Below are 18904 nucleotides of genomic sequence, written 5' to 3' on the forward strand. Positions count from 1 at the left end.
TGATGACACTCACTTTTACCAAGTCCAATGACTCTGGGATACACATGGGTGGGTGTAGATAAAAGCTTCTACCTGTGCTCTAAAACTTCCTTTTATAGTTTCCCTATTCCAGTTAAAACTGCAAGAAAACAAAAACAAATAGAGTGCGAGATTTAACCGTCAGCGAATGTGAAATATTTTAAAACGTTTTAAACTTATAAGTAGAAAATATAAATAAAGGCTTCCGATCCCCGCCAAACATTTTTTCCCGATGTCTGTTCTGATCGTACAGCAAATAAGACGGGCTGGTATTATAAAACTAATGGGCAACTATTTTGAGGAATAAAGTAAAGTATAGAAACCTGGTAACGGAAGATCTGCAGATATATTAACGGTCATCATGTGTAAATAGGCAAAATATGCGTTCCAAAACTATTACCAGGAAATGGAGATAAAATTCTGTCAAACATGATGAACGCACGATGGCTTCTTACTTTCTTACTTTACTTAATTTTTGAGTTAACCGTAATATTAAGATAGAGAAATAGCTATATCAGCTGAAATGGTTTGATTGATTTTAGCCCAACGTTTAGAGATTTAGTCAGTTTACAAGCTTTAGGATAAAAAAAAACTTTGCTGTTGCTATTTATCAAATACTTTTTCTCCAACCAGAACAACTACCATTGAAGGTTTTCTCTTTCTACACTGTTCGCTGCTGGAATTGTCGAATAATGCTAAGCTCTCCTTCCAAAATATTTTGCCGTGTTAACAGCTCCATATTATTAACGACACGCATAGGTAGTGCCGTGATAAAAAACGGAAAGGCTGGAAAAACATTTTGGAAGCAGAAGTCCCTTTGCAAATATGATGCGGTTTATTGTGATCTGTATTGTGATTTTTATTAAAGTAGTAATTGCTAGTTAACGTCCGCCCAGTCGCAGACACACGGCTACAAAAAATATTTGAAACCATAACGCCGGTTTTCCTCAGCACGAGAACAACACAAGTTATCATGTCACTAGAACATTATAACTTGTAAAGCTGAATTCCTTCCAAAAAGCTGTTTGCGGAATATCAGAAAAAAATTTAAGTGGTGACAAGATATCAGACCTGCATATACAATGTCATGGCCATGCTGCTGTTATGTCTGAGAGCTCGCTCGGTTACCCTGAATGTTTTTTTAGAGAGCTCTTCCAGTATTCGTGTGTGATACGTCGTCAGTGGTGCATGGGTCATCAGTGGTTGAGCCAGAGTGTAGAGTAAACCGAGCATGTGAGTTAAAGAATCTCTAAACAAGAACTGTTAGGGTAAAGGGGCTACTGCAGGATATCAAGGGGCGCTGAGCAGTCTCTGTGTGCTACATCCTACTTGAGGTGTCAGCTTTAAGGTTTTTTAATACTGTTTTGATAAAAGGTGCAGTACAAGAGCTCTGCGTACCCACGATATCATAGCCGAGATCAACTTCAGCAAAAAGGCTTTGGTAGTCTGCTGCAGTAGTCATGGAGTCATGGAAGCCTGCTGCATATATTGAGTGTTCGCTCACATGACTAGGTAACGCATGTTAACAGACAAATCAATTCTGACTCACTGTAATTGTTTATTAGCAGGGCAAAGTCATGTGGTGATATATTGCGCTACATCCAGTACAAAGCAGTTAAAGCAATGGTGGTTTGTGTCCTTTTTGTAGCACGAGCATATTCAGAAGGCTCGCAATATTTTTCACTTTCCGATGGGAATCTCGACGCCGATACCCACGTTGGTCTCCGGCTTGCCCTTGAAAGTCTGGCCCTGGTGACGCAGCACGTCCTGAGAAACACCGCCGCCCAGGATCACCTTCGTTCCGTCCTTGCCACGGTAGACGTCGTACTCGCCGCGCACTGCGGCGCCGCCTTCGAAGTTTCGGAGGTTTCGGCCTCCCGCTTGTGCTTGAACGTCGTAGCGGAACTGTAACATTAACAAGAATAGCAGGATGCAGTTTTTCCACTTGGTTAGAAACCCTTGGGCATCAAGTTTCAGTAACTTGGCCGCGACAGCCTCAGTGGACTGTCATGGCCACACTAAGTCCTGTCCTTCTGAGAGGAGAATGCGTGTAGTTACCAAGAATAACAAGTGGAAACGCGCGACCAGCGGCTATAACCGTGATCTCTTTCCACGGTGATCGACGCGTGTATATCCAATTAGTCTGGAGGAGCGCAGAATACCACCGCAAAAAGGCGTGAAGATCAAGAAAGTAGATCATGCATACCACTGTGCTATATGACTGCACTGCTGAAACTTTTGGCTCACCGGCAGCTTATTGTTGAACTACTGAGAGAAGCTTTTGCGAGCAGAAGAGGCTATCAACTGCAACGACAAATTAAATGCATCTTTTTATTCGGCACAATTTTTAACAAATTTCCACAGCATACCTGGAAACAGACGCCAGCTTTCGTGCAAAGAAAAATGAGCAGAGAAGCACTTTATTATGAAAATAGGCTCTTTATAATGAGCATTTAAGATACATTTCGCCGAAATATTGTTTTATTTCTTATTTCCTTTAATACCTAGGCCAAGGCATGGTATTAAGAGAATGGTATTTGACAAGCTGCTCCTTCAATTCTCTTCTTTCTGCAAACATTACCTGACTGGACCACGCGTATTAAAAAATCATCACTCATTGTTGGCAATGATTGTTTCTTGCCGTGATTCAAAATATTTGAATTTAAAGTTACTTTTTAAACTGAATCTTATCATCTTGTGTGGTGTCGATATTATCCTTTTTTGCTCTTAGTGTCGTTTTGTGGCTCCTGTTTACACAGAGTGAAATGACGCGACATATGGCGCAACTTTCGTTTTGTAGCGAGAGCTGTTATAGTTTCATGGTCTCCCACCTTGCGTCGTTAGTACTGTCATTGCAAGAAAGCATACAAAGAATTGAAAAAGAGTATTAAGATTTTAAAAGGGGAAGGCAGGGGCAGAGAAAACTGTGTTTCGGCAGCTTGGCAGAATAGAGCAACAAAATTGTCGTGCATTGACTTTACGAAAACGATAAATGTACGAGCTTCGTGTAGATCAATCAATGCGATCTATCATTGCAAAGCGCCATTATTGACTTCTATGTTACACCAGTAATGTAAATGGCGGGAGTAGAAGTTTGCGCTCTCAGGTGCTTCTTGCGTGTTCTGCCTTCAGGCTATGAAGGTTCACCAAGGGCGTTTACTTAAATACAGACATGAACGTGAGTCCAGTGGTCGATATGCAATTTAATAGATTGGGAATCACTCTCGACGCTGATTTGTTTGTTTTGTGCGATCAAGAACCATGCCTACATGCTTTCTATCTACTGTAATAACACCCACTTCAGTTGGGTCTTCTTTATTTACTAGATTTCATACTTTTTTGCGACTGTTCAATGCACCTACCTTTCGGTGATTCCTGGATTTACAAATAAAGAACGGTTCGTGGTTTCCGATTACACCAAAAACTACATTTGAAAATTGGTAGAAATATACAGAAATGTGGATTTAATAAAAAAACTCCAATGTTTTAGAAGTGCAAGGAAAATCTAGCTGGTTGGTAACAACGCGTTACACTCTATGTTCAAAATTAACTGCGAAGGGAAGCAAGTAGCGTGATCCAACGTTTCTATTGTTGAATGTGCAGCTCAGTTGTATGACGAGTTATTGCAACGCTAGCTTACACAACCCTAAAACTAGGCAGCAGAGCATCTTCGCTGCCTCCTAGTTATGTCATGATTGTTTGCCACTTAAGACGGTTAGTCTGTAAGTGTGTTCATCATTGCATGATGAATACCGAACGAAAACTGTTTTGAGTAGGTAATATAATCAGTAAATACATAATGATAATAATAATGATAATAAATATAATAACAATAATAATATACAAATATTGAATGAATGAAAAATCAATGGATTAATGAATTAGTGAGTGAGTGATGAGTGAGTGAGTGAGTGAGTGAGTGAGTGAGTGAGTGAGTGAGTGAGTGAGTGAGGTCCAACAACAAGAACAGGTAACATCTCGCCGCGGCTCATCAACGAAAGGATCAAACTTATGCAGCACGAATTTTGTAAACAATGCTTGCTTTGAAGAGAAGACAGGTGCTTACTTAAATAAATTGTGAACTTCAGAGGTTGAAAATAGATTTTAACTATCAGCGGAGTTTAACTCAATTGGTACTAGTGGATATTCCTGCTTTATTTTTTTAAACCAAGAATGGAACTCAATATGCTAGTCATTTCCTTTTCATGGTCCAGATCTGCGATTACTACCTGTCCTAAGTAGACACATTTGCCTAATACTCCCAGTGCTTCCCTACCTAACGTAAACTGCTGTTCCTTCCCAGGGCTGTTGAACATTGCCTTAGTCTTCTGCATATTGATTTTCAAGCCTACCTTTCTAGTTTTCCTCTCTAGGTTATCAATCATTATTTTCAGTTCATACACCGAGTTACTTATCAAGGCAAAGTCATCAGCAAACTGCAGATTACTGAGGTATTCTCCATCTACCCTTATCCCTAACTGCTCCCATTCCACGTCTCTGAATACCTCCTCTAAGCAAGCTGTGAATAGTACTGACGAGATCGTGTCTCCTTGACTAACACCTTTCTTTATCGGAATTGTGCTACTTTCTTTATGCAGAACTATGGTTGCTGTGCAGCCACTATATATATATATCTTCTAGCACTTTCACGAACGGCTCGTCTACCCCCTGATTTCGCAATGCCTGCCTCACCGCCGAGGAATCAGCTGAGTGAAATGCTTTTTCGTAATCAATGAATGCTATGTATAAGGGCTGGTTATCATCCGAGCAATTTTCTATCCCCTGGTTGATGGTATGGACATGGAATAGTAGAGTAAATTTTCTGAAAACCTGCTTGATCCTTTGCTTGATTGCAGTTTAAGGTTATCCTGATTCTATTAGTGGTTACCTTAGTAAACCTCTGATATGTAGCAGACAGTAAGCTGATTGGTCTGTAATTTTTAAGGTCCTTAGCGTCCTCTTTCTTATGAATGAGGATAATGTTTGTATTCTTCCACGATTCCGGTACTGTCGATGACAACATCACTGCGTATAAAGGGTGGCCAGTTTTGCTTGCACAATATCCTCCCCGCCCTTCATCAAATCTGTAGTTATCTGATCCTCTCCAGCTGTTTTAACCATTTTCATAGTTTCTATTGTGTTGACCTCGTCCTTCGTTAATGGCGGAACGTCTGACTGTTTTTCCTAACCGCCAATCTCATTACGGTCCTGACTACTTTGGCTACTGTAGAGATCAGTATAGAACACCTCGGTTACTTTGACTATCTTGTCAATTTTTGGGATGACGTTGCCCGCATTGTCCTTTACCGCATACGTCTGGTTTTTGCCTATGTCCAATTTCGTCTTCACCGCTTTAAGGCTTCCCCCGTTCTTTAGAGCTTGCTCAATTTTCTCCGTGTTATACTTCCTTATATCGACCACTTTGCGCTTAGTGATTAGCTTTGATATCTCGGTCGATTCTATCTGTTGTGTTGGATTGGAATCTGTCATATTGGCGTTTCTCAGTGAAATATTTCGTCTTAGACAGCTTGCCGGTATCCTCTCTAACTATCCTACCGCCTACGTCTACAGCGCACTCAATAATGATATCTCTGAAATTATTCATCATTGTTTCTAGGGTAATGTCGCCATCCTCGGTTAGAGCTGAATATCTATTCTGTAGCGAGCTACTACACTCTTCTATCCTCCTCCTCACTGCTAATTCGTTGATGGATTTTTTTCTTACTAATCTGTTGCGTTCCTTCTTCGGATTTAGGCTAATTCGGGACCTCACCATCCTGTGGTCACTGCATCGCACTTTCCCGATTACCTCTACATCTTGCATAATGGCGGGGGTTTAACACCGTATGAAGTGAATTTTATTTTTAGTCTCCCTGTTAGGACTTTTCCGTGTCTATTTCCGGTTCTTCCGTTTGCTGAAGAAGGTATTCATGATTCTTAAGTTATTAGGCTCTGCAAACCTAACTAATAACTCCCCGCTGCTATTTCTTGAACCAATGCCATAGTCACCTACTGCCTGGTCTCCTGCCTGCTTTTTCCCTACCTTGGCATTGAAGTCGCCCATTGGGTACAGTATACTGCGTTTTTACTTTTCGCATTGCCGATTCTTCTTCGTAGGAGCTTTCAACTGCCTGGTCATCATAACTACGTGTTCGTGCATAGGCCTGTACAACCTTCATGTTACACTGCGTACTAAGCCTAATTACGATGCCTGCCACCCTCTCATTAATAGTACAGAATTCGTCTATATTACCCGCTATATATTTATTGACAAGGAAACCTACTCCTAGTTCTCGCCTCTCGGTAAACCTCGATAGCACAGCACATGCGCATCCTTTAGTACAGTATATGCCTCATTCGGCCTCCTAACCTCGTGAGCCCTATGTAATCATACTTTATACCCTTTAGTTCTTCTAACAGCACTGCTAAAATAGCTTCGCTAGCTAGGGTTCTAGCGTTAAACGTTGCCGGGGTCAGTTTTCAATGGCAGCCTGCTCAGCGGAGCCAGGAATTTTTAGCACCCCCTGCTGCGTCAGAGGTTGACCGCCGCCTTGGTCAGTTGCTCCGCAGCCGCTGGTGAATGAGGGCCGTGATTTTATGGGAGTAATCAGGGGAGGTTGCGGCCAATTACTGCACCAGGGTGTCAAGCGCCTATTCAATTGAGGGGGTGCGTTGTCCGAGGTGTTCACCGCCATCAGGTCGCACCTCAAACCTGTTTATGCAATTCCATCGACATCGAAGAAGATTGGGATGGAGCGCATTTAGAAAGCACTCGCAGATTATGACTAGCAGCTTACCGGTATCGCTCAAGAGTAAAGTATACAACAGTTGCATCTTGCCTGCACTCACCTATGGGGCTAAAACGTGGAGCCTAACCAAGAGGGTTCTACTTAAGTTGATGACAACGCAGAGGGCTATGAAAGGAAAAATGGTAGGGGTAACATTAGGAGACAGGAAGCATGCCGAGTGGATCAAAGAAATAATTAAAGTTACTGACATTCTAGTGAAAATCAAGAATAAGAAATGGGCCTGCGCAGGACATATACTGCGAGGAGAGGATACCCGATGGTCGCTTATGGTAACAAACTGGATTCCAAGGGAAGGAAAGCGGAGCACGAGGCGGCAGAAAGTTAGGTGGGTGGATGAGGATAAGAAGTTCGCAGGGGTTACGTGGATTCAGCTAGCACATAACCGGGTTAATTGGAGAAATATGGCAGAGGCCTTCGTCCTGCAGTGAGTATAGTCAGGCTGATGATGATGATGACTGTTGCGGGTATTTAGTGCTCGCAAGCTAGTTCGTTGCGGCCAGAGCAACACCAGCGACAGCTCTGCTCACGGCCGAAAAGATGCGGCTGCTTTCCACGAAGAAAGGACTGTAGCAATTGAATTCATTTTGGCATTTCTCATCAAATCGATTGCAAATAGAGGTCAGTGGTTTCTGTCGCGATGTCTATAAATATCTGAATGAAAGAACCCTGGCCTTAATAGAAGGACAAAAAACTTACTCGGCTTGGCCTTGGGTTGAAGTTAAACTTCGGCAATCTTCGCTGAAAAACGCATACAAAGCAAAAATTAGAAGAAATAGTAATTTGGATTGATATTACGGTACATCAAAGGTACGGAATTATACTGGTGGAAACGTTGCGAGGGTGCAGCACAGAAATCACAAAAGTCCACGCGATAAGTCTGACAAGGTTAAGCACCATAAAACAGCTTTGAGAACAGAGCATGCTACTTCATTTTACACATGCGCCTAGTGGCTGTCATCGCTTAATGCGGGTGGCGATGCGAGCATCAATCTTTCTGCGATTATTGCGTCACCTTGGATTCCGAAAACGTACCTCTTGTCAAAGCTGCCTAAAGAAAATAAAGAGGAAAGATAATTGCCTTGGCCGTCAACGCGGCCATCATTAGTGGCATAATCTGGATGAGGTGAGAGGAAAATGCACCCGAGGTGAAACAAAAACGATTACACTCCTCCTAAACATAATTGGTGTCCTGGAGGCCTTTACCACTACAACCATTTCTTACTAAAAACATCTGGTAGTAATTTTCCAAGGAAAGCATAAAAGAAATTTCATTAGAAAAGTTGCTGCATGGGAGGAAGCATCAGGTCAATGGTGTTTTCCATAGATTCGTTGACGAACAAGTGTCTTTTACTAATCTTCTACGATATAGATTTGAATTCGGTGACGCACATCATGTTGCAATTCGGCATGACCTATAGAGCTGTCCTTCTTGCTTTTGTGTGCTTTTCGTGGTAGCGATAGGAGAATATTACATGTAATTGTTATAACCCAAAACTTAATGAACGCCGTAGTGTGTGCTGATTATTATGTGTGAAACCCGTTTTGCATAATTATGCTGGCCAGTGATTTCCTGTCGTATCTGGAGTCCTGGACAGTCTTATCTTCAGTTCAGTTCAGTCGTTCAGTCGTGTCCGACTCTTCCCTATTCGTGACCCTATTGACCATGTCACGCCACTCTTTCCGGTCTCTCACTATCTGCCTAACATCACATAACTTCATCTGCAGTGCCTCGAGGATGCCATCTAACCATCGCGTTCGCTGCCTGCCCCTTCTCCGGCGACCCTCAACCTTTCGCAACATCAAATCTTTCTCCAGCGACTCCTCTCTTCTCATCAGATGACCAAAAGAGCTGAGCTTTAACTTTAGAATTTGACCCTCCAATGAGCAGTCAGGGTTTATGGTCGGCAATATCGACTGATTTGATCTTCTGGCAGTCCAAGGAACTCTCAAGAGTCTTCGCCAGCACCACAATTCAAACGCGTCAATTCTTCGGCGGTCAGCCTTTTTCACAGTCCAACTCTCGCATCCATAAATCACAACAGTCTTATCTTACCCGATCGCATCTCATCATCTCTTTCGCCGTCGCACTAACGGCGCGAAGCCAAGTGCGATGAAACCCTCCCACGCTCTTCACTATTGTGACATTCATTGCATCGGCATCCCCACTTGCCCCCATTATCGCTGCCGCAGCCATGTAAGATGAAGAGGTAAATAGCTCACGTCGCGACGAACAGGCCTGAGTTCAATTTCCAGTCACCAAAATTTACCAATTTAATTGCAGCACAAATTATTGAATTTACTTGATTTAAAGTCACATTGGACTGCTGACAATGGCTCTGGAGGTTATGTCATCATACTGTTCCTCCCTATAGCAATAAACGCTACACCTATGCCTGGTCTGAAGATGACTGTACGGGTTAGCATAACGCTATCGCATTAAATTTACTTCGGCCTCTGCAGGCCAGAGAGGCAACTTTCAGCGTCCCATATTGACTACTAAGTACGTTATATATTAGGATCCAAGCTTCAAAATGGCGATTTTTCTGTGTGGGGTGAATATGAAGGTGCCTTTCTTTGGAATACTGTCGAATATAGTTAGCGCTTTCTATGTCTAAAATGACATGCCTTGATGTATTTGTTTCTTGCGTTAAAACGATGCCTCCCTACCTAAATATTTTTTATTTATTTTTATTTATTTAGTACATACTGCATACCCTTTTCAAGGTGCAAGCAGGGCATATATTTTTAAGAAAACTTAAATGATACAGAACACAATAAAAAAATATGCATAGAAAGGAGGAAACAAGTTTTGTGAAATTATGACAGTGCCATAACATGGTTCCAACCGAATATTGTCCGGGGAAAAAACGAATATTTAAAACAGTCACTTATCGCAAAATATGGCGTCAATGCGTGAATGAGATGATGTCGGGTATGCCGTGTGGATAGAGAGGATATGTACTACGAAGGATCTAAAGCTAACCTATGGTTAAGTAAAAAATAAAGAAACTCAAGGCGATATTTTCGTCTTCGCGTTTCAAGTGATTCAATATTGTTAGCCGCCATAATCTCAGTGGGGGAATCGGTGATTTTAAATTTCGAATAGATAAGCCTAACAGCTTTTCTTTGAACCCTTTCTAATTTATAGATGTTAAGTTTAGTAAATGGGTCCCATACAACCGAAGCACACTCAAGCTTTGCCTGATGTAAGCGTTATACGTGAGCAGTTTTACGCGAGAAGGAGAATTTCCTAATTTATGCCTCAGAAAACATAGTTTTTTAAATGCAGAGGAGCATATGTTATCTATATGTGAGTTCCAGGAAAGATTGCTTGTTATTATTACACCTAGATATTCGTAGCTATTAGCCTGCTTTAGTGTTGATGATCCGAGGGTATACACGTTGCTAATCGGTTTCTTTTTATGTGGTATTTGCATCGAAACTGTTTTTTCAGTGTTAAGAACCAAGGAAAACTCACTGCACCAATCAATAAAATTTTTAAGACACCGGTCAAGTTCATTCTGATCGTTAGCACATGTAATTTCACGAAATACGACACAATCCGCAAACAAGCGAATATGCCTTCCTGGAGTAACCACATTAACAATATCATTGAGTTAAATCTGAAAAAGCAAAAAACCCAAGACGTTTCCTTGGGGCACCCAAGAGGTGACTGGGAGACAACTGGAGCTGCACCCCATCGACTAAAACAAATTGCACTCTATTGGTGAGGTAATCTACAATCCTTGATATTAAAATGTCTGTAAGATTAATGTTTTTTCGTTTTTAAATGAGTTTTGTGTCGTGAACTTTATCAAATGCATTGCTAAAACCCATAAATATTGAAGAAATCTCAAAGTCAGAAGTGAAAATTCAATGAAAACACCAAGTTCTCTCGCAACAGAAATTAATTATGCAGGAAAAGCGCTCACCTGTGCGCTGACGATGGCCGCAACTGCGGGGAAAAGAAAACGAGCGTATTACGACAGACAATATTCACAATACAAATACAGAGGAAATCCCAACTGCGGCTGGATCCGATACATGCGCCTGGCGGAATACCGTGGCAGCGTTACTCGGCGCTCGATTAGATGTTCTCTGCGGAAATCTTTTTATTTGTTTTTATTTTAGTCACCTTACACTTTTCAAATGAATGGTTGGATTTGAAAAATAGTTTGACATGAATTTCACCTAACCACACTGTTAAGGATCTCCGGCGAACGCTCAGGCCGAAAGCATGAATAAAGACGCCAGCCGTACCCCCATGGACGCTCATTTAATAAACACCTACACAGACGCTAACACTCAAAAAAAAATTACAAGAACTAAAACAAGCTACCAAGACTACTAATAAGCACGATGCTTCACACTAAGAAACAGAGTTCCACTTTCACACTAAGAGACAACGTTCGAGCTTAAGTTCGAAGCGGGCGACGCGTTTCGTGGGTCCAAGCAATGACATCGGCGTCGAGGTGGCATTCGGCTTGCAATCAGCTGGTCTTGTTAGCCGCAACGAATGATCTCCCGTTGAAGCGTGCGCTAAAGCAGCGTTGGCGTTCGTGACGGCGTTGACGTGAACCTCCTGGGCGATGCTGGTGGACGGTATCCAAAGGCGGCGAATATTTGTGCGCATACTTTTGGCTACTTTAAGGTATTTTGATTTAAACCTTATGAAATCAACGCGTGAACAGCCCAGCGCTTAAAACGAATCACATAAACATATGTTTTCTCGTATCAGCGAGACCGCCGAAGGCAAGTTCTATTCACTTTTCGTAGCAGGCATTTGCTGCCCATTGCCGAAAAGAAATCTGTTGCGCCAACGTGATTTGCAACGAGCCAAGCACGCAGAGAGCAAATTGCTCCATGTCACGCCTGCTGACAAGACAAGGCCGCAGCGAAGGACGTGAATGCCCCCAAGAACACGATCGTGCTCGTATGCCACGAGACGCGTGACTATGCGCCGACATTGTATTTCTTAGCTTTGGAGGAACTGTTTACAGCTGTCAGGAATTCTGTTGGCTGCGCTTGGGATAATCAACGCGGGTAGCAAAGTGAAGGTGAAACGTCGACTACGCACGACACTTTGATGTGTGTGCGGCGGGGAATTCCCGCCTTCTGACTTGATGGGATAGAGAAAGGCAAGAAAGAAAAGAAGAATAAAAAAAAAACAGTGATGCGGGTATTTTTGTCTGCATCGTATTATGCCGGCTGCATATGGATGGCGCTAGCAATGAGCCCGAGATCTCAGGATGCTTGGCTTAGATATGTATTGTTCTCATATTTCAGTTGCCCAAGAACAGTAGGCTCACCAGCTGTCGCTCAAGGCGGCCACTAATAGTCTCGAAAGTCCGTTTTCTGTTCCCCTTACCAGACGAATCTGACTGATTGCAAAGCTCGAAAACCTTGATTTGAAGAAAAATAGTGCAGTGTATATTACGAATACAAGAACCATTTTTGGGGCCAAGTGAAAAAAAGAACACCCAAGTTCGAGCGGTTAGTAGCGATTCGCGACCACGCACATATAGGCGAGCTCAGGACATAAGTCTCTTGCTGCGCCTTCGAGCAGCATTGGAGTGAAAGTTTCTATTTCGGCCTTTATGATCGCTGTTGAAATTTTACAGAGGGTTGTGCCTTTCGCTGGGCAGAAAAAAAGAAGAAACGCTTCTTAAACCTATGGAATATTTCATCCCGTTAAAACGTCGTCAGGTTTAAGATACATTCGGCCGTTGTCAGCCTAATAGGATATCGGAACTGTTGCGATCACTATATTGCGGGACGTCCGAGAGCGTTGCAAAACTGCGTTCTGCGTCATCTAATGTCACCATCTTGTTTTATCCTAAAAACCTTCTGTACCTTCACTCCCACTTATATGCGTGTCATAGAAACCGGCGCCAGGTGCCGCTTCAATATCTCGCTAGGGTGTGTGCCAGCCCATCCACTCTGTCGGATGAAGGATCTTGCATGTGCCTTTAGCGTCTGCGTAACTCTGCGTGGCGGTAATGGGGCCTGCAGTCATTTTTATCTATTACTTTTATCAGCTTCGCTGGTGTGGTCATGAATTTTTCGTGCAAGAAAGCTGAGTGAACCTGTGCACAAGGTTACGAATGCCAGGATGGCTAAAGCTCCTAGAATAGAAGAAACTAGTAGTATTAATTGCTCTCAAAAAATGCAGTTATTCAAAATATATCTGCTATGTGCCGTTTATGGTTTGCATGGAAGACAGACCAAAATATAAAATTGTTTTTAATAAATAATAACAGCTCCTTCCCGTATGTCAGTTTTAGAAAACAATGAACAGCCAACTTGGAGTCTACGGCCTATCTCTGGCGGCAACTTCAGTCATGAATTTTTCGCACGCTGTACATGGTGGCAACACGTTGTGATGGAAGAAATTTGAGTTTGCATTAGTATTTTCCCGTTCATTTTAAAGTTCATCGCTCTCACACGATGTACTGCAATTTCAATTGGAATTCGATGTTTTGTACAGGGGCTTTGTAGTGTAAGGTGTTTGGACTGTAGCGCTAGCCTCTGGGGATGGAAGCGGGGGTATGTGATGCTCCTGGTGGAGGCGGTGACCGGAAAGATGTGCAGAAAGATACAGCAGCTTATATAGCAGATGAGACGTGACCTATCTGGAAGGTGGCGGCGGATGGGAAGGTGGGTATTAGGTTGGAACACCATTAATGGGAGGGGGATTGGGTCGCGTTTCGGAAACTGGAAGGTAAGAGGGAAGAGGTGTACACGAGACAGCACCCTGTCTAGACTAGAAGACAGAAAGGGTGAGAGTGGCGCTTCTGGAAGGAACAGAAGGTGAAGTGGTGGGTATAAGGCGACCGCATCCTTTGAAACTGGCGGTGGAAGAGTTGGTAGGATGGTAGCGCTTTTAGAATGTGCCAGTGGGTAGGAAATTGAGTAGAAGGAACTAGCATCACGTCTAGAGGACATATGGAAGAGGGGCGGGGTGATCCTGTTGGAAGATGCAGGCTTTATCCGGGATGGACACATTGGGCGGTGAAGGCTTTAAACGCTGATATTTTCGGAGAATGTCACTCATACCGCTAACGCACTAAAACAAGCAAACCATTATTGCCGGTACTCTCTCTTTGACCCATCGCAACGGCTTGGGTGCACGCTAGCCTGATATCCAAACGCACCTGGCGCTGGTAGCGATCGGTACTACGCGCTTAAAGTATCAGTGACGATCCCGATGTGCCTTCTCTAGGTGATAGAGCGGCTTGGTGCTATTAGGTGACGCAGAACGCAGTTTTTGGGCGCTCTGCGGGTCCCGCAATATAGCGATCTCGATAGTAACTCTCATTAGACTAATTTTGAAATCCGAAATGGTTCGCGGATTGTTTTCGCACAGAAGCAACGGCGCGATTTACAAAAGTAAATGAACCCCGTGTTGCGATGCTGGGAACTCTTTCATCTCTTCCTAATCAGTCATTCAACTTGCCATACTTCCTCGTAAAGCTCCCGATCGGTTAACTGGCACTTCCTTTCTGGCAGTTTTATCTTTTCTCACTTTATTGAGCATGCTTTGCAAGCTTATGACTACCTTCCCTTTTTTTGCGAAATTCATTTTTACCATTATTTCGTTGCTCTTTATCCACGAGGCAGATCTGGAGTTTATTTTAGAGCGCAGATCTTTGGCGCCCATTCCTGGGTTTCGCGTGGCATCGGCGTCGGCCTCGTAACCAGCTCCGCCCACTTTCAGCCCCCGGCTCAGCCCTCCTCTTCCTGCATGGCGCCGACCGCGCGTGTTATCTGTTGCTGCGCGCTTCCCCATTCACTGCTGCTTATACCCTCACCCCTCTCCTCTTCCTGCGTAGCGGTGAAGGGGCTCTCCGGTGCCGAAGCGCCAGCTCGCTATCAGCGGATCAAGGTGCGTGCATCCCAAGCCGAAACGCAGAGTCACGTTCTTTCACTCGCTAGCGGCGTCAGCGGCATCAGTCAGTCGCTACTATCGGTTCATCGCGCAACGTTCCTATGAGCTCACGCGCTGCCTCCCACAACCTCCAGGTAACTTAATTGCTCTCTTCATTTCTCCGACCAGGACGCATCGTTTATTCAGCCAAGAGCTGTTAGTGGAGTGTTTCTTGAAGGAATACGTGTGCAAAAAAATAAAAAATGTATGTAATTGTACATACGTGTCTTGCTCGAAATCTTTGCCTCAATCTATCGAGAAGATGAAACATGTGATGAACTGCGCTCAAATTTCGCATTTTTAAGAGCACCGATTGTTGGGCAAGTTGGTGCATTGCAGACACGTTCCAGCGCATATGAACAAAGACGAGAGTGTCTCTCGTCCTTGTTCATATGCGCTACAACGTGCCTGGTTCGCATTCTTGAAGGAATACGTGTGCAAAAAAATAAAAAAAATGTATGTAATTGTATATACGTGTCTTTCTCGAAATCTTTGCCTCAATCTATCGAAAAGATGAAACATCTGATGAGCTGCGCTAAAATTTCGCACTAGGAAGTAACGTAATCGTCAGCAATTATTTTCCTTCTAGCTATATCCCCTCCTACTCATTGTTTACTTGCAGCACTGCTGCAAATGTATAAAAATAAAGAGGTATTCTTACTTTTATTCCATATATATATTGTCACGAAGACAGGGATTTATGGGAAACGGTAACAGGGCAGAGACGCAAACTCAAGAGACCACAGTCCTAGCTAGATGAAGCGCACGGGAGTCTGCATCTCTTCGTCTTTCAAGCGCTTCCTCAGACCCCCAGGTGGCATTATATATATATATATCTGTTTTATCATATTTGGGGGCCGGGTATAAACAAATTGCTATGCGAAATCTACTGCCTTATTCGAGCTGACATAACGTTCAGAAAGTAGAAAATTATAATCTACGTTATTTGATAAGTAATTCAACATCGGTACTTGCCTAGATTTTCCGGTATCGAAGAAAACCTGCTCTTGGTGGCGTGCAATTTTTTCGCAGAAACGAGTGAAGCTGCTTTCACATGTTGCGCTATCTGTCGAGCGGCAAAACAAGCGCGCCAACTGCCTTTTTGTGATGGTGGTTGCCTCGCCGCCCGACAGCCGGCGCAACATTTCAAAACAAATTCTTGACTCGCTTCTGAGAAAATTGAGTACGGCGCTGAGAGCAGGTTTTCGTCGATCCTGGAAAATCTAGGCAAGCATCGGTGTTGAATCACTTATCAAATAACGTAGACCTTAATTTCCGTGGTATCCTCACCCATTAAAACGAAACAGGAATGAAATCGGACTAAAAATAGCAAGTCGTTGATCCGTTCGTTGAATGTAGGAGGATCTCAATTGGGTTTTAGCAACATTCACTACTTTATCGAAATGTTATCTATTTTACACTCTTCTAATTTCGTCGTTTTCTTTTCAATCAAAATCTTAACTTCAACACCACGTTCTATTACTCATATTTTTCTCACTCATAATTTGGTGTACTTATTAGCAATTTTAAACTAACTAGATAACTTCGCGCTTTCCCTTATGTTCATTGGCCTAGACTGATCATATTTGTTAATATCTTGCACAAAGCTCCCATACATACGATATTAAAGCTAACTAAGGATGGCACATCGGGCCGTCTGTTCGTGTGGGTATGCGGTGTTACTTATTCTCTCTGTCGAAGAGACATGCAAAACTAGGAGCAAATGTAACGTGCTCTTTGGCACTGAGCCTACTTGGCCCTTCATTACTTAAAAATAAAAGCTATCGTCCTTTCTTGCCTTCGGATATATTGCTGCTGTCCTAAATATTACCATATCTGCTACGGTTTCACTTTACTTTTCTCCTGCTTGCATAAACACGACGGTGAGAAAGACCAACGCACGAAAGAGCTTGTATTAAGCTTAAGTGTTTCTGGTGAGCGCTGTTTTGCTAACATCTAGTATCCCCTCTCCACTTTTCTTTTGCAGTGATTCGGACTGACAGAGGAGGAGAAGGAGGAGGAGAAAACAACTTTACTTAACGCATTACTGAGCTTCGAGAAAATCCTGGGTCAGGGTCAGCAAGGCCAACTGGTCTTTCAGCTGGTCAGATGCTAACCGAGTCAGCCATGTTTAGGAAGAATGGCGTGGAAATTGAGGTGACTGAATTACAGCAGGGCAGGAAAATATGCAGTGTTCTAAGTTGCATACTGCTCAGAACCACTTCGGCATGAGGGGGAATGTCTGATTCGGTATAGGAACGGGTGTTCCGAGTGTTGCGTTCATTTCTGCTGGGATGCTTGTAGATCAGAAGCAGACGGGAGTTAAGGAATAACTGTTTCCTGGACACGTCAACGCCCGCACCCGTTTTCTTTGTACAAATTTTTAGTATGCTGCGAAGAGTAAGAGCGGTCAGAATGTAGTTCCTTCAAATAAGGCGCCTTAGCCCTAATGGCATTCATTGAGAGGGGACAGCTTAATGAAGACGTGATTTTAAAAAAGCACAATCTGCCTTAAAATATTGCTAAATATACGCTGATACAGATGGAAAAGTTCGACATCCTTCCCAGCTTTCATTCCACCGGAATGTTTGGACTAAAGAAGGGCTACATTTTAATATTCTTGTGGAGCCAGCAACTCTCAAACTTTAATAAACTTACCATTCTAAGCAGTATTCACAGAATCTAATCTAAATCCTGCTCGTCGGATCTTGCTCATCCACATTGTAACAAATTTATTGATGAATATTAGCATACGGTTGCAGAGGAATGCACGCTGATGTTATGATCAAGCCTTAAACCGAACGAGCAGCACCCAACAACCAATTTTTGCTTGTACATATCAGTGAGAAAAAGAGGAATCAATGTATCAATGTAGGCTTGATTATTTTCCGCCTGACTTTCAAAATATTGGCGCAACTTAAAGCAAAGAGCAGGACGATGTAATTGGTTATTCACAGATGAAAGCAAACACGCAAGTGCTTTGTTTTAAATTGCTTTCGCACTTTGCTCTTTTGTATCATGCCTGTGATGTCATTGTAGACATTCGTTTAAAATATAGGTTGATAGAATACATCTGAAGTTAACAACATAGGCTGTTGCAACATAATGGCCTTGCATTTACTGCTTCCTCATTCCGGCACCAGCCAAAACACTTAGCGCACAAGATATAGCTCCTCTGGGAAGAAGTGCGTGAGAGAAATCGCTGAGCCATTTTACTGCTCTTTCCATCGTTAAACCCAATGAGCAATCTATAGCCGTAATTAAAGTAAGATAGGCTAGACCAATTTCAGACGACTACCAAATACGACCACGTGCCTCTGTGTCACTAAATACATATAACAGATCCACCGCTAAACTATCTGGATACTTGGTGTCAGTATAAGGTATAAGTATAAGGTATAGTATAAGGTATTGTTTACCGGTCTATCTAAACAAGCAAAGCTACTTATACTAAGTACGTCGCATTCCGCTTGTGCATGATCGCATTAAGTTTTAACTTCATTAATTTGGTACTACCTCCAAAGATCAAGCCGATGGCCTACTGTTCTATTTTGACGTCTTGCGCTTGCCACACCATCCACCCAATCATTATGTTATTTTTTTCTAGTTGATCCCACTCTACTGTATAAAAATAAAATAAAGTATTTACGCGCCCTGATTATACACAAACGTTAGGTGCCCTACGTGACAGTCCTCTGATTGCACACTGCAATTATGCCTCACCCCAAAGCTGAATGGAATGACCTGTCACCAAAAATTGCATTTAGCTGTGGCCTGCAGGTTATACACTTGTCTCTTCTACGTTATCTTAAATCGAGTTTACTTATATGAGTCCCATTCACAAGACTGAAACATTGAGTTGCTAAAAGCGGTGCAAAATGGTGTGGTAGTGAGCACTATTTCAGATGTAGGCAAATAATTAGGTTAAACCTCCAAGGGAGAGTAGATTTGTAATAAGGGAGTAATTACACATTGGCATCCACCCAAGCGCACCCAAACAGCTATAAAGGAAAGCGTTTATTTGGAGGCGTTTGGCTGCGCTTGGGTGGATGCCAGTGAATGATAACTCCCGTATTACAAATCTACTCCAGCTTTCAGTGTTCCCATAAATATTCAACCAACATCATTGCCACTTCGATTATAAGTCAAA

The 18904-nt window shown here is 42.8% G+C and overlaps 1 protein-coding gene across 3 annotated transcripts in view; it reads right to left on the minus strand.

Annotated features, from left to right (window-relative positions):
* Window positions 1–1556: 1556 nt before the first annotated feature.
* LOC146195989 (uncharacterized) overlaps window positions 1557–18904 on the minus strand; it is a 42696-nt gene continuing 25348 nt past the window's right edge. For all 3 annotated transcript variants that reach the window (XM_084597991.1, XM_084597989.1, XM_084597990.1), the window contains exons 2-4: window positions 10760–10782; window positions 7524–7565; window positions 1557–1923 (exon numbers count right to left, since the gene is read on the minus strand). In XM_084597991.1, the coding sequence (XP_084454117.1) occupies window positions 1699–1923; window positions 7524–7565; window positions 10760–10782 (290 nt within the window). In that variant the 3' untranslated portion in view covers window positions 1557–1698. The remainder of the gene's footprint in view (window positions 1924–7523; window positions 7566–10759; window positions 10783–18904) is intronic.

This window comes from Amblyomma maculatum, chromosome 3 (genome assembly GCF_055883805.1).
Source record: "Amblyomma maculatum isolate TAMU_Amacu chromosome 3, ASM5588380v1, whole genome shotgun sequence".
In the NCBI taxonomy this organism is placed as follows: domain Eukaryota; kingdom Metazoa; phylum Arthropoda; class Arachnida; order Ixodida; family Ixodidae; genus Amblyomma; species Amblyomma maculatum.